This window comes from Penaeus vannamei, chromosome 3 (genome assembly GCF_042767895.1).
Source record: "Penaeus vannamei isolate JL-2024 chromosome 3, ASM4276789v1, whole genome shotgun sequence".
NCBI lineage: Eukaryota > Metazoa > Arthropoda > Malacostraca > Decapoda > Penaeidae > Penaeus > Penaeus vannamei.
In genome coordinates this window covers 43,002,765-43,017,764 of record NC_091551.1, presented here as the reverse complement: position 1 = coordinate 43,017,764, position 15,000 = coordinate 43,002,765, and the positions used below count along the sequence as shown (strand labels likewise).

General features: G+C 44.5%; 1 protein-coding gene across 1 annotated transcript in view; it reads right to left on the bottom strand.

Annotated features, from left to right (window-relative positions):
* LOC138859911 (uncharacterized) overlaps positions 1-3,273 on the bottom strand; it is a 26,768-nt gene extending 23,495 nt beyond the window's left edge. The window contains exon 1 of the mRNA XM_070116404.1: positions 3,239-3,273. Within this exon, the coding sequence (XP_069972505.1) occupies positions 3,239-3,273 (35 nt within the window). The remainder of the gene's footprint in view (positions 1-3,238) is intronic.
* Positions 3,274-15,000: the final 11,727 nt, after the last annotated feature.

The window sequence follows — 15,000 nt, the reverse complement described above, 5'->3', positions numbered from 1 at the left end:
CCCCCCACCCCCACCCCCCCATTAACCCCTCCCCCCCTTCCCCTTCACCATACCCCCACCCATCTCTTTAAAGTATGTGCCTCCCACCATTTTTTTTTTTTTTTTTTTTAAGAGGATTAACAATGCCTGTTATCAAGGTAGCGTGGTTATAACAATATTGGAGGAGGAGGAAGAGGAGGGAGGAGGAAGAGGAGGAAGAAGAGAGGGGGGTGGGGGAAGAGGAGGAGGGGAGGGAATGGGGTGAGAGCGAGGAGAGGGGATACGAGAAGGAACGAGGAGATGGGGGTAGGGAGAGGGGAGAGGGGAGAGGGGAGGAGAGAGGGTAGGGGATAGGAAATGGGGGAGATGGGAAGGGGAGATGGGAGGGGAGAGAGGAGAAGGGGTAGGAAATGGGGAGATGGGAGAGGGGAGAGGGAGGGGAGGGGAAGGGGGAGATGGGAGGGGAAACAGGGAAGGGGAGGGGGAGAGGGGAGAGGGAGATGAGAGGGGAGCTGGGAGGGAGGGAAGGGGAGATGGGAGGGAGACAGGGAGGGAAGGGGGAGAGGGGAGAGGGGAGAGGGGAGATGAGAGGAGAGAGGGGAGCTGGGAGGGGAGGGGAAGGGGAGATGGGAGGGGAGACAGGAAGGGAGGGGGAAATGGGAGGGAGAGGAGAGGAGTTAAAGTAGGGGAGGGGAGTGGAGAGTGGAGAAGGAGGGGAGAGGAGAGGGAGTTAAGGTAGGGGAGGGGAGTGGAGAGGGGAGAGGGGAGAAGGAGGGGAGAGGAGAGGAGTTACGGTTGGGGAGGTGAGTGGAGAGGGAAATAGGGGGAGAGGAGAGAAGAGGGAAGAATGGAAGGTGAGTAGTAAGGGGAGACAGAAAGGGGAGAGGGAAGCAGAGAGGGGAAGGGAGAAGTGAGGAGAGAGGGGTGAGCTGGTAGCTGAGACCTGAAGCGTTAAAGGGAAGATATAGAGGAAGGGGAAAGAAATGAAGGGGAATTGGGAAGGATGATAAAATGAGAAGAATATTTTTTTCCTCTCTCTCTCTCTCTCTCTCTCTCTCTCTCCCTTTTTTTCTTTTTAAGGAGAGGATGCAAGGGCCATCGTGCTTGTGCTTTCGGGAAGGAGAATGTGCAACACTCATTTTGTTGCATGAATGGAAATTGCAGACTCAAAATTTTTGCTTGTTAGGGGGGGGGATTGGGGTAGCGGGGGGGGGGGAAGAAAGGGAAGAGGGAAGGGTAGGGGAAAGCGGCAGGGTAGGGGCGAGGTAGGAAGGGGTGAGAGAGAGAAAGAAGGAGAGCAGGGGAGAGGAAGGGAGGAATAAAAGGGAGGATAAGAAAGGAGGGAGAAGGAGTGGAGGATAAGAAAGGAGGGAGAGGGAAGGGAAAAAATGAGAGGAGGGTTAGGAAGAGATGATAAGGAATGAAGGAAGTGGAGGAAGATCACGTAGGAGAACAGAGAGGAAATTAAAGAGAGGGAGAAAAAAGGATGGCGAAAGGGAGGAGAGAAGAAGAAAGGCGAAGGGAAGAATGAGAGGAGGAGAGAACGGAGGAGAAGAGGGGAAGGGAGGAGAAGCGCGGAAAAGGGAGAAGGAAAACGAAGGTGAGAAAAGGAGGAAGGGAGGAAGAATAGTAGGAGGGAAAAAGGATGAGAACGAAGAAGGAAGGAACAGACGGAAGGGAGTGGAAGGGAGATATCAGGAAGAGAAAGAGGAAATAAAGAGAAACGGAGATAAATAAATAAAAAAAGATAGAAAAGGGAATAAAAACGAAGAAGGGTAACGAAAGAAAAACAAGAATCAAGAAATATAAGAAAAAAAAAAGAAAACGAAAGACACGAAAGAGGAAATGTAAATGAAAGGCAGATAAAGGAAGGAACCAGAAGGAAATGAGAATAAAAAGGGAGAAAAGAAAACGAGTTGCTCTTTAAGACGTTTGTGCTTTGAGGTTTAAAAGAAAGTCGAAGAGACAAGCGCACTGTCTTGTTCCTTTTGGGCTTAAGGGCGAAAATGACTTCTTGGCGAGATCTTACTTTTTTTCGTTTCTCTGTCTGTATGTCTGTTTGTCTCTCTCTCTCTTTCTTTCTTTCTATCTTTCTTTTTTTTCTCTTTCTATCTTTCTTTCTTTTTTCTCTTTCTTTCTTCCTTTCCCTCTCTCTCTCTCTCTCTCTCTCTCTTTCTTTCTTCTCTGTCTCTGTCTCTCTCTCTCTCTTTCTCTCATCCCCTTCTCTTTCTCTTTCTTTCTCTCTCTTTCTCTATCTGTATCTTTTTCCCTCTCTCTGTCTCTGTCTGTCTGTCTGTCTGTCTCTCTGTCTGTCTGTCTATCTGTCTGTCTGTCTGTCTGTCTGTCTGTCTGTCTGTCTGTCTGTCTGTCTGTCTCTCTCTCTCTCTCTCTCTCTCTCTCTCTCTCTCTCTCTCTCTCTCTGTCTCTCTCTCTCTCTCTCTCTCGCTCTCTCTTTCCGGGGCAGGGGGGAGGGGGGTATTTTTATTGATTTGGTGAATAAATTAGAAAATATTTCATTTATATTCATCTATGCATCCCTTCCCTTACCTGGTGATTATCTGGTTAACTATTTAGCTCTGGGTTTATATTCATATTAAATATGATTAACTATTTATCTGAATAACTGTTGACTTAAATGTGTATTCATTTTAAAGCTAAATATATCTTATGGATTCATGTTGTCTCTGAAATACATAAAAGTGCACACACACACACACACACACACACACACACACACACACACACACACACACACACACACACACACACACACACACACACACACACACACACACACACACGGATGAAAAAATGTAAAAGAAGAAGAGAAGGAGAAGGAAGAACTTTAAGAGGAAGAGAAAGAGTAGGAACAAGAAGAAGAAAACGAAAGCGAAGAAGGAGAAGAAGAAAAAGAAAAAAGAGATGAAAAGAAGAAGAAAAAGAATAAAAGAAGAACAAGAAGTAAAGGAAGAAGGAAGAAGGAAGAAGAAAAAGAAGGAAAGAAGGAGGAGGAGGAAGAAGAGGAGAAAAAAGCAACAGACTTTCTCAACCCCCAGTCCGCTCTTCCACCTTTTTTCATCCTTCCTGTTCCTCCTTCCACCTTTTATCCTCCTCCTAATTCCTTCTTCCACTGTCTATCAATTTTCTCGTCCGCTCTTCTATCTCCTATATACTCTTTTCCTTTCCACCCTTATTCTTCATATCATCTATATCTATGATTTTCCCATTTTCCTTCTCCTATCACTCTTTTCCCTTATACCTCATATCTTCCTTCTCTCTTCCACCCTTTAGCATCCTTGTTCCTCCCACCCTTCTACTCTGTCCTCTTTTCCCATTTAACCGTCTATCCTCCTTCGTTCTTTTACGTTCTATCACCTTTTTCTCCCTCACCCATTATCACCCTTCTTCTTTCCACTTTTGATCACTTTTGTCACTTACAGTTTCTATCATCCTTCTCCCTCGCCCTTCCACCCTCTATCCCCCTTTCTCCCTCCCTCCCTCCCTCCCTCCCCCACCATCCCAGAGACACGGAAATTCCTATCACCCTTTTTCTTTCCACCTTATATCACCCCTTTCTCCCTCAACCTCCTCTCTCCCTCCTTCCTTCCATCCCTCCAACCCTCCTACCCTCATTCCTTCCCTCCTTCTTCCCCCACTCCCTTCCTCCCTCCACCCCTCCTTCCCTCATTCCTGCCTTCCCTCTCTCCATCCCTCCTTCCCTCTCCCCCTCCAACCCTCATTCCTTCCCTCCTTTTTCCCCTACTCCCTTCCTCCTTCTTCCCCTACTCCCTTCCTCCTCCCCCCCCCTTCCTCTTTCCCTCCCTTCTTCCCCCATTCCCTTCCTCCTTCCTTCCCTCTTTCCCTTCCTCTTTCCCCCCACCTCCCCCCCCCCTACCCCCACCACCCCCAAGGACACACAGATCCCTATCGTGTCGTTAGATTTGCATATAAAGTACTGTTAGTTTACAGGCCGATTGGGTACACAGCTGAGAGACCCAAGACGCCGGGGTCCGTACAGGTGGGAGTCCCGGTGTTCGGAGGGGGATTTCCGACCTAACGGCGGGTTACTCCGGTGGCTCTTTATTCGTGCCTGTTCGGGCGTTTCATCGTAATGCAGGAGAATGTAGAGTATTTCGAGTTCTCATGCTTGTAGGGGGGGATGGGGGGGGGGAGAAGGAAGGAGGGATAGAGGGAAGGAAAGAGGAAAGGAGGGAGGAAAGGAGGGTGGGGAAGAGGGAAGGAGGGAGAGAGGGAAGAAGGGAAAGAAGGAAGGAGGAAGGGAGTGGAGGAAGTAGGGAGGGAAGTAGGGAAGTAGGGAGGGGAAGAGGGAAGGAGGGAGAGAGGGAAGGAAGAAGGGAGTGGAGGAAGTAGCGAGGGAAGGAGGAAGGCAGTGGAAGAGGGAGGAAGGGAGTGGAGGAAGTAGGGAGGGAAAGAGGGAAGTAGGGAGGGAAAGCGGGAAATAGGGAGGGAAAAAGGAGGGAGCAAGGGTAGGAGGGAAAGGAGGGAGGAAGGGTAGGAGGGAAAGGAGGGAGGAAAGGAGGGTGGGAAAGAGGGAAGGAGCGGAGGAGGGAAAGAGGGAAGGATGGAACGAGGGAGGGAGAGAGGGAAGGAAGAAGGGAGTGGAGGAAGAAGGGAGGGTAGGAAGGGAAGAGGAAGAGAAGGATGGAAGGAGGGAGGGAAGGAAGGAGGGAAAGAGGGAGGGAAAGAGGGAGGGAGGGAGGGAGGGAGGAAATGGGGGAAGTGAAGGAGACTTGAAAATAGGTGAAATAGGGGGAAGGGATTAAATGGGGTGGGGGGAGGGAGGGAGAGTTGAGAGCAGGCAGGGGAGATAAGAAGAGAGGGAGGGAGTGGGAGAGATGAGGAAATTTCGGAAGGGTAGGATGAAGGAGGGAGTGGAGGGGGTGAAGGAAATTTGGAAGGTTGTGGTGAAGGAGGAACGGGGGGGGGGGGGGGACTTGAGGAGGATGGGAAGCAAAGAGAAAGGGAGGTAGGGGAGACAAAGAAAAAAAAAGCAGGGAGACTTGAGGAGAAAGAGAAGAAAAGAGAAAGAGAGGAGAAGCAAAACGAAGGCAAAAGACAGAGAAACAACAAGACTTAGAGAGGAAGGGAGAAGGGAGAAGAGAAACCGGCAGAGATAACCAAGAAAGAGAAGAAGGAAGCAGACCAAAAGGAAGGAAGAAGAGAAATCGGAAGAAATAACCAAGGAAGAGGAGAGAGAAGAAGACAAAAGGAAGGAAGAAGGAAGAAGAGAAATCGGAAGAGATAATCAAGAAAGAGGAGAAGGAAGAAGACCAAAAGGAAGGAAGATGGAAGAAGGAAGAAGGAAGAAGAGAAATTGGAAGAGATAACCAAGAAAGAGAAGAAGGAAGAAGACCAAAAGGAAGGAAGAAGGAAGAAGAGAAATCGGAAGAGATAACCAGGAAAGAGAAGAAGGATGAAGACCAAAAGGAAGGAAGAAGGAAGAAGAGAAATCGGAAGAGATAACCAAGAAAGAGAAGCAAGAAGAAGACCAAAAGGAAGGAAGATGGAAGAAGGAAGAAGGAAGAAGAGAAATTGGAAGAGATAACCAAGAAAGAGGAGAAGGAAGAAGAGAAAAAGGAAGGAAGAAGAAAGAAGAGAAATCGGAAGAAATAACCAAGAAAGAGAAGAGATAAGAAGACCAAAAGGAGGGAAGAAGGGAGAGGAGAAATCGAGAGATAACCAAGAAAGAGAAGAGAGAAGAAGACCGAAAGGAAGGAAGAAGGAAGAAGAGAAATCGGAAGTGATAACCAAGAAAGAGAAGGAAGAAAACCAAAAGGAAGGAAGAAGGAAGAAGACCAAAAGGTTGGAAGAAGGAAGAAGACCAAAAGGAAGGAAGAAGACCAAAAGGAAGGAAGAAGACCAAAAGGAAGGAAGAAGGAAGAAGACCAAAAGGAAGGAAGAAGGAAGAAGACCAAAAGGAAGGAAGAAGGAAGAAGACCAAAAGGAAGGAAGAAGGAAGAAGACCAAAAGGAAGGAAGAAGGAAGAAGAGAAACCGGAAGTGATAACCAAGAAAGAGAAGGAAGAAAACCAAAAGGAAGGAAGAAGGAAGAAGAGAAACCGGAAGAGATAACCAAGAGAGAGAAGAGAGAAGAAGATCAAAAGGAAGGAGGAAGACCAAAAGGAAGAAGGAAGAAGAGAAACCGGAAGTGATAACCAAGAAAGAGAAAAAGAAAGAAGACCAAAAGGAAGGAAGAAGGAAGAAGACCAAAAGGAAGAAGGAAGAAGAAAAACCGGAAGTGATAACCAAGAAAGAGAAGGAAGAAGACCAAAAGGAAGGAAGAAGGAAGAAGACCAAAAGGAAGGAAGAAGGAAGAAGAGAAACCGGAAGAGATAACCAAGAAAGAGAAGAGAGAAGAAGATCAAAAGGAAGGAAGAAGGAAGAAGACCAAAAGGAAGAAGGAAAAAGAAAAACCGGAAGAGATAACCAAGAAAGAGGAGAAGGAAGAAGACCAAAAGGAAGGAAGAAGGAAGAAGACCAAAAGGAAGGAAGAAGGAAGAAGAAAAACCGGAAGTGATAACCAAGAAAGAGGAGAGAGAAGAAGATCAAAAGGAAGGAAGAAGGAAGAAGACCAAAAGGAAGAAGGAAGAAGAAAAACCGGAAGTGATAACCAAGAAAGAGAAGAGAGAAGAAGACCAAAAGGAAGGAAGAAGGAAGAAGACCAAAAGGAAGGAAGAAGGAAGAAGAGAACTCGGAAGTCAAATCCCAGCGACGGCGCCCCTCCCTCAAGGGTCTCCTCGTTCCGCATATCATTAGAATAACATTGAAAAGAAACTTGGCATTAATTACACGAGGAATCCGAAAGGAAGTCGGCGGTTTCGCTGATGAGGGAAATGTCATCATCGACTGACAACGGCGTCCTTGATGTTGGAAATGTGTTGGCAATGTTCTTTGATGGTTCTGCGGGACGATCAGCACTGTCGGGTGTAAGTGCCGTTCGGAGAGGGAAATGCGTGTGTAGATTCATATTCATGTTCCCTTATCTAAAGAAGCATGGTCATACTGATTTATATATATATATATATATATATATATATATATATATATATATATATATATATATATATATATATATATGTGTGTGTGTGTGTGTGTGTGTGTGTGTGTGTGTGTGTGTGTGTGTGTGTGTGCGTGTGTGTGTGTGTGTGTGTGTGTGTGTGTGTGTGTGTGTGTGTGTGTGTGTGTGTGTGTGTGTGTGTGTGTGAGTGTGTGTGTGTGTGTGTGTGTGTGTGTGTGTGTGTGTGTGTGTGTGTGTGTGTGTGTGTGTGTGTGTGTGTGTGTGTCTGTGTGTCTGTGTGTGCGTATGTATTCATTCATCTATGTATATTCACACACATATCTATATCTATCTATTCACATCTGTATTTATTCACTTATTTATTTATCTACACTTTCATCTATATGTCTACATATCTTTGTCTATCTAGATCTGTGTTTATCCAACTTCCCATCAGCTATCAGTCTATCTATCTATCAATACATCTATCTATCAGTACATCTATCTATCTACATTTTAGTCTATCTTCTACATAAATAGCCAAGCCTCCAATAATTTCCTAAAACACAAAATTTGCATACACTTCGAGCCGAACAAATCCGGAGGGACGCACACACAGCCAGCGCGCATAAACGAAAGAACAGTAACAGGATCAAGGAGCGAAATATCGTCTCGACTCTCCCCTAAACAGGTTCATAAGTAAACGGAAGGCAATTAAGCCCTTTGTTACGATTCTGTTTTGTTCTGTGACTCTCGTAAAGGGATGTGGACGGCGAGGAGGAAATGGCCCGCTTATGTTTATGAGTGTGACCCTGAATTTGCAGGATATTAGGATGGCTGTCAGGGTCTCTGATATTCAAATGGGAGCTTGTAATAGGATTTGTGTTTATTCTTATTTTTGTCGGATTTTTTTTTCCTTTTCTTTTTTTTCTTTTTTTTTGGTGTTTGAAATAATTCTTGCGTGCCGGGTGAGGAAATGTTTTGTTTTAAAAAAAAAAAAAAAAATATGTGATCGTAAATCGTAACATATTAGGATATGTTTCCGATATTTATTTGGAAATTCGGAAATGCGTTCTTGGGTTGCTGTGATTTTAACTTAGTTCGTATTTTGAGTATGTAATTCATCTTGTTTTTGTTGTTATAACATTGAAAATAAATTAAAATATCTCTATAATCATACTAAATCAAAACTCTTTTTCGAATAGTTGAATATCCTGTGTCAAGTTACGGGATATTAAAATTGCTTAAACTCTCTTTAACTGTAAATTATCTTTTGTTTGTTTATTCATGAACTAATTCGTTTTTTATTGTTTTTATATTCATTCTTATTCACACAAGATTATTTTCGATAATCAATGGCAACGATGATGCTGATTAAAACGATAGTGATAATAATATCGATGATGCTGATAGTAAAAATGATAATGATAACGTTAATGAAAATATAAGTAAGGAATAATCATAACGAGAACAACGAAACCAACGACAGCAACGCAATGGCTTCAACAGCAACAGCAATAAAGGTAGAAAAACCAATGTTGCAAAAACGAAAAGTACTGAAAAGTGGGACAACAGTTTCGAAATCCTCGTGGAATCAAGGAAGATTTCGAAACTCTTGCCTCTCATTTTCAATAATATCGTTTGTTCATTGTGTGTTTTTTTTTTAACCATAGTTTCATCACATTTTTTTCAACGACAATAATATTGCATTGCGTAAAATCTTCACAGAAATATGACTACCTAGTAAAAAAAAAAAAAAAAAAAAAAAAAAAATCTGGAAAAATCTGGAAAAACAACGAATAATATAGGACACCTCAACGTATGTTCCACTACAGCCGTATATGAGAAAATAAATATTATATGACTGAGAAAATATGTAATATTCTTGGATAATCATTGCGTAAATAAGACTACCCTTCGACATGTTACTGCTGAAAGTGTGAGAGATAAGAAAAAAAATATCGTTAAAAGATTAAGCAGAAAAAGGAAATATTACCGATTGGTGATTGAGAAACCAGGACATAGAGATTGGTACTCCACATGTACCAAGTTATAACGCTGATGATACGAGAGTGTGTATCGTACATATAGATTAAACAGACCGCATTTATCATGTTTTGGTTTTGTTTTCTTTTTTCTTTACTTATTATTTGTTTAGTTTAGGTGTATGCTTGTCTCGATTTTTTCATGTCTTTTATGTACTTTATTTGGTTTGTTTCCTGAGGTTGTGTAAAATTCGGTATTTTGTCTACATTAATGAAAATGGTCACAGTAATGATAATGATAATAATAAAGATAACAATAGTAACATATCACTGACAACAACAACAACAGCTTCAATAACAGCAACAACAATAATAAAATACTTATATAACAATAAGCAAGGGGAATGCCTTTCTCAGACACAAATTTTAAAAATATATTGTACATATTTCTTTGTACACAGGATACTTCTAACAAGCTTACATTTACATAATCTTATTGTAGAAACTAAGCCACTATACTTATAACAGAATCAGTCCGGAAAATCTGATGTAAAATGAATTCCTTGTCTTCAAGATTGCAAAGTTGGTGAGGTATTGCATGTTCTTAAAGCCGGTTACATCCTATCATTGTTTATTTCTTTTTAATTCTCTATTCTAAGAATATACTCAACTTTTGATAAATCGATCACTTTGTAGTATAAAACCTCCACTTACTACACAGTGCAGCAATTTCCTACACATATTTAACAGCGAATATCAGAAATACCGACAAATATTGATAATCATACCAACAACATTGATAACCATACTTACCTATATCTAAAATGAATACAGGATCACAGTTCTCATAAACAGATTCATAATGCCTATGTATAGCCCAAGCATTCCACCCTGCGAATAATAAGCTCCTTAAGTACAAACCTCCCCACCGAACAGAGGATCGCGAATGCCTTTAGATCGAATTATTAAAGGGTTCCGATTCGACTTAGGAAACTATTCACGACGAACACAATAAGGAGCTTGGCGGAATTACCCGCGTCTATTCTCGACAGACGGGGGGGGGGGGGGGGTGAGGGTGAGAGGGGGGGTGTTGCTGCTTGAGATTGTGAATTCAAAATCGATTATGCTTATTAAGAAATCGTTAAAAAAGGGGGGGAAAGACTGTAGATAAGACGATAAATATAACGATTGGGGAAAAAATAAACGAATGAATATACAAGAGACGCAATCACAACTTCTTTTTAAAAAATTCTTTCACGAAGGAAGGTATATTTCGTCATCCATGCGAGGGACGTGTTCACTTCCATTCACGTGCGGGTGATGTGCTTAGCCTTACACCAAACAGCTGAACAAAGCCCCTGCAACATGGGCTTGGGGTCACCGAGCTACTTCACTTGAAATGAGGTCGTTTTGCAATCAGAAGCAAGTGAAACTCCTTAAATGCACAATATCTATATCTATCTATCTATATCTATATATATCTATCGATCTATCTATATCTATATCTATCTATCTATCTATATCTATATATATATACATATCTATCTATCTATATCTATATATATCTATCTATATCTATATCTATATCTATATATATCTATCTATCTATATCTATCTATATATATATATATATATAAAGTCAAAATTCTCTCCTTGTATCCATGTCGGTTTTTGTCTGAAGAGGAACTCGTGAAGGGTTCGAAACGTCACGCTTATTCTCAATTCTCATTGTGGTTAGTTTCATTTCCATATATCTATCCACGCACATACGCACACATTTCGTACACACAAACGGAAATGTATTATTCATATTGAAAAAGGCAACATAAGAATGGAAAGAAGAAAGCAAGCGAAAGGAGGAGGAATAGTAGGAAAAGAAATGAAGGAGGAGGAGGAGTACGAGAAATTAAGAAAGCGAATGTAGAAGTAGGAATGAAATGAAAAAAGCAGAAGGAGGACAAGGAGGATCAGAAATGAGAGAGACGAAAGGAGAAAGGCAAAGAAGGACGAGGAGGAGGAGAGCAAATAAAAGAAGCTAAAATAAATGAAAGAAAAATATTATATAAAACAGGCGAAAGGAAGAGGAAAGGGAAAAAAACAAACAAACAAAAAAAGAGAACGAAGAAGAATACACATAAACAGACATAGAAGACAATCCCCCCTCCCCCCTCCCCCCTCCCCTAGTAACCTGAACGGATATACAGGTTGCTTAAAAAACAAACAAACAAACAAACAAACAAACAAACCAGCATGCGTACGGGGTCTTTCGTCACGCATGGACAAGGCCTCCGCCGGAATGAAAAACAAGAACCCTTTTGTACAACGACGAAATACCCCCCCCCCCCCCTCCCCCTTCCTTTCGCGTCCTCCTCCTCCTCCTCCTTCTCCCACCCCCCCACGTAATCTTCCTCATCCTCCCCCTTCTCCCTCCGTCCTCCTCCTTCTCCTCCTCCCCCTCCCCCGGCACCCTCCTCCACTCCACCCACGTCCTCCTCCTCCTCCCCCTTCCACCACGCGTCCTCCTCCTCCCCATCCCTCTTTCCTCCCGCGTCCTCCTCCTCCTCCTCCCCCTCCCCCGCGTCCTTCTTCTCCCCTCCCTCCTCCCTCCACGTCCTCCTCCTCCTCCCCCTTCCTTCCGCGTCTTCCTCCTCCTCCTCCTTCTCCCCCCCCCCCACGTAATCTTCCTCCTCCTCCCCCTCCCCTCGCGTTCTCATCCTCCTCCCCCTCCCCCCGTGTCCTCCTCCTCCTCCTTCCTATCCCTCTCCCCCCCGCGTCCTCCTCCTCCCCATCCCTCCTTCCTCCCCCTACCCCTTTCCCCACGTCCTCTTCCTCTTCCTCCCCCTTCCCCGTCGCGTCCTCCTCCTCCTCCTCCCCCTCCCTCTCCCCCCGCGTTCTCTTCCTCCTCCTCCCCCTTCCCCCACGCGTCCTCCTCCTCCTTCTCCCCCCACACATTCTCCTCCTCCTCCCCCACCCCTCGTGTCCTCCTCCTCCTCCCCCTCCCCCCACGTCCTCTTCCTCTTCCTCCCCCTTCCCCGTCGCGTCCTCCTCCTCCTCCTCCCCCTCCCCCCACGTCCTCTTCCTCTTCCTCCCCCTTCCCCGTCGCGTCCTCCTCCTCCTCCTCCCCCTCCCCCCACGTCCTCTTCCTCTTCCTCCCCCTTCCCCGTCGCGTCCTCCTCCTCCTCCTCCCCCTCCCCCCACGTCCTCTTCCTCTACCTCCCCCTTCCCCGTCGCGTCCTCCTCCTCCTCCTCCCCCTCCCCCCACGTCCTCTTCCTCTTCCTCCCCCTTCCCCGTCGCGTCCTCCTCCTCCTCCTCCCCCTCCCCCCACGTCCTCTTCCTCTTCCTCCCCCTTCCCCGTCGCGTCCTCCTCCTCCTCCTCCCCCTCCCCCCACGTCCTCTTCCTCTTCCTCCCCCTTCCCCGTCGCGTCCTCCTCCTCCTCCTCCCCCTCCCCCCACGTCCTCTTCCTCTTCCTCCCCCTTCCCCGTCGCGTCCTCCTCCTCCTCGTCCCCCTCCCCCACGTTCTCTTCCTCCTCCTTCCCCCGCACCCTCCTCCACTCCTCCCCTTACCCCTCCCCCACGTTCTCCTCCCCACTCTTCCTCCTCCTCCCCCTCCCCCCCGCGTTCTCCTCCTCCTCCCCTCCCACCTCACCCCACCTCCCCCTCCCCCCACCTCCTCCTCCTTCTCCCCTTCCTCATCACCAAAAGAAACAAAAAACAAAAAACAAAAAACAAAAAAAGAAAAAACAAGAAAAGGACTATGAACACAAATTGTATACACAGCAAGAATAAGGACTTTGGAAAACAAATAACACATTCTAGTTTCCTTTCCTTTCCTGTCTGATTCGTGTGTGTACATGAAGGCGTGTGTACACAAACTTTAGGTGTACACACTCCCCCGTGCAAACAAGTAATACACGGTATAGTAGGACTGATTGCCGTTGCCTTCTGCTTCTGGGGACAATGGGGTCTTTGGTGACCTCGTATGACCTTTCTCTTTTTTTTAGGGGGGGGAGGAGGGAGGGTGATTTTGATCTTGTTTCAAGCCTGATTTTGGTCTTGGTTGCTTTTTTTTTTTTTTTTTTTTTCTTAAAATCGATTTTTGTTTTCTATTTTCATTTACGATTTAGGAAAAAAATCTTCTTTCTTATTTCTATTCCCTTTTCTGCTTTTGACTTTGTTTTGTCTCCTTTTCCCTATATGTTCCTGTGTTTCTTCTTTTTACTGATTTATTAGTTATTTTGGTAATTTTTTCTATTTATTTCTTCCTCCCCCCCCCCCCCCGCTTCTGATCATACTTTTTCTGCTTTCCCTCTTCCACCACGATTTTTCTCCCTTTATATTTTCTTCTCCTCTTCTCATTCATTCCCTCCTTTTCTCTTCTTCCTCCTTTCCCCTCCCTTCATCCTCCTCTTTCTCTTCCTCCCTTGGTATATTCCCCATCCTCTTTTCATTCTAATGTAAGTCGTTTTTTTACTGTAATTGTCGTATTTCACTGTAACTTGTATTACACTGGAACCCGTGCTTCATTCTAACTCGCATTACACTCTAATCTGTATGTCACTGCAACTCGTATTTCAGTCTAACCAATTTTCATTACAACTCGCATTTCAGTCTGACTCGCTTTTCACTACAACTCGTATTTCAGTCTAACCCGCTTCTCATTACAACTCGCATTCCACTCCAACTCGCTTTTCACTACAACTCGTATTTCAATCTAACCCGTTTTTCATTGCAACTCGTCTTTCAATCTAACTCGCTTTTCACTATAACTCGTATTCCACTCCAACTCGCCTTTCACTACAACTCGTATTTCCACTGCAACTCGCCTTTCACTACAACTCGTATTTCCACTACAACTCGCCTTTCACTACAACCCGTCTTTCAATCTAACTCGCCTTTCACTACAACTCGTATTTCCACTGGAACTCGCTTTTCACTACAACCCGTCTTTCAATCTAACCCGCCTTTCACTACAACTCGTATTTCAGTCTAACCCACGTTTCATTACAACTCGTCTTTCAATCTAACTCGCCTTTCACTACAACTCGTATTTCAATCTAACCCGCCTGTCACTACAACTCGTATTTCCACTACAACTCGCTTTTCACTACAACTCGTATTTCAATCTAACCCGCCTTTCACTACAACTCGTATTTCCACTACAACTCGCTTTTCACTACAACTCGTATTTCAATCTAACCCGCCTTTCACTACAACTCGTATTTCCACTACAACTCGCTTTTCACTACAACTCGTATTTCAATCTAACCCGCCTTTCACTACAACTCGTATTTCCACTACAACTCGCTTTTCACTACAACCCGTATTTCAGACTAACCCGCATTTCACTACAACTCGTATTCCACTCCAACTCGCCTTTCACTACAACTCGTATTTCCACTACAACTCGCCTTTCACTACAACTCGTATTTCCACTCCAACTCGCCTTTCACTACAACTCGTATTTCCACTACAACTCGCCTTTCACTACAACTCGTATTTCCACTCCAACTCGCCTTTCACTACAACTCGTATTTCCACTACAACTCGCCTTTCACTACAACTCGCCTTTCACTACAACTCGCCTTTCACTACAACTCGCCTTTCCCTACAACTCGTATCTCCACTACAACTCGCCTTTCACTACAACTCGTATCTCCACTACAACTCGCCTTTCAATCTAACTCGCATTTCACTACAACTCGCATTTCACTACAACTCGCCTTTCACTACAACTCGTATCTCCACTACAACTCGCCTTTCAATCTAACTCGCATTTCACTACAACTCGCATTTCACTACAACTCGCCTTTCACTACAACTCGTATTTCCACTACAACTCGCATTTCAGTCTAACACGCCTTTCAATCTAACTCGCCTTTCACTACAACTCGTATTTCCACTCCAACTCGCTTTTCACTACAACTCGTATTTTCACCACAACTCGCCTTTCACTACAACTCGCATTTCCACTCCAACTCGCCTTTCTTTTACTACAACTCGTATTTCCACTACAACTC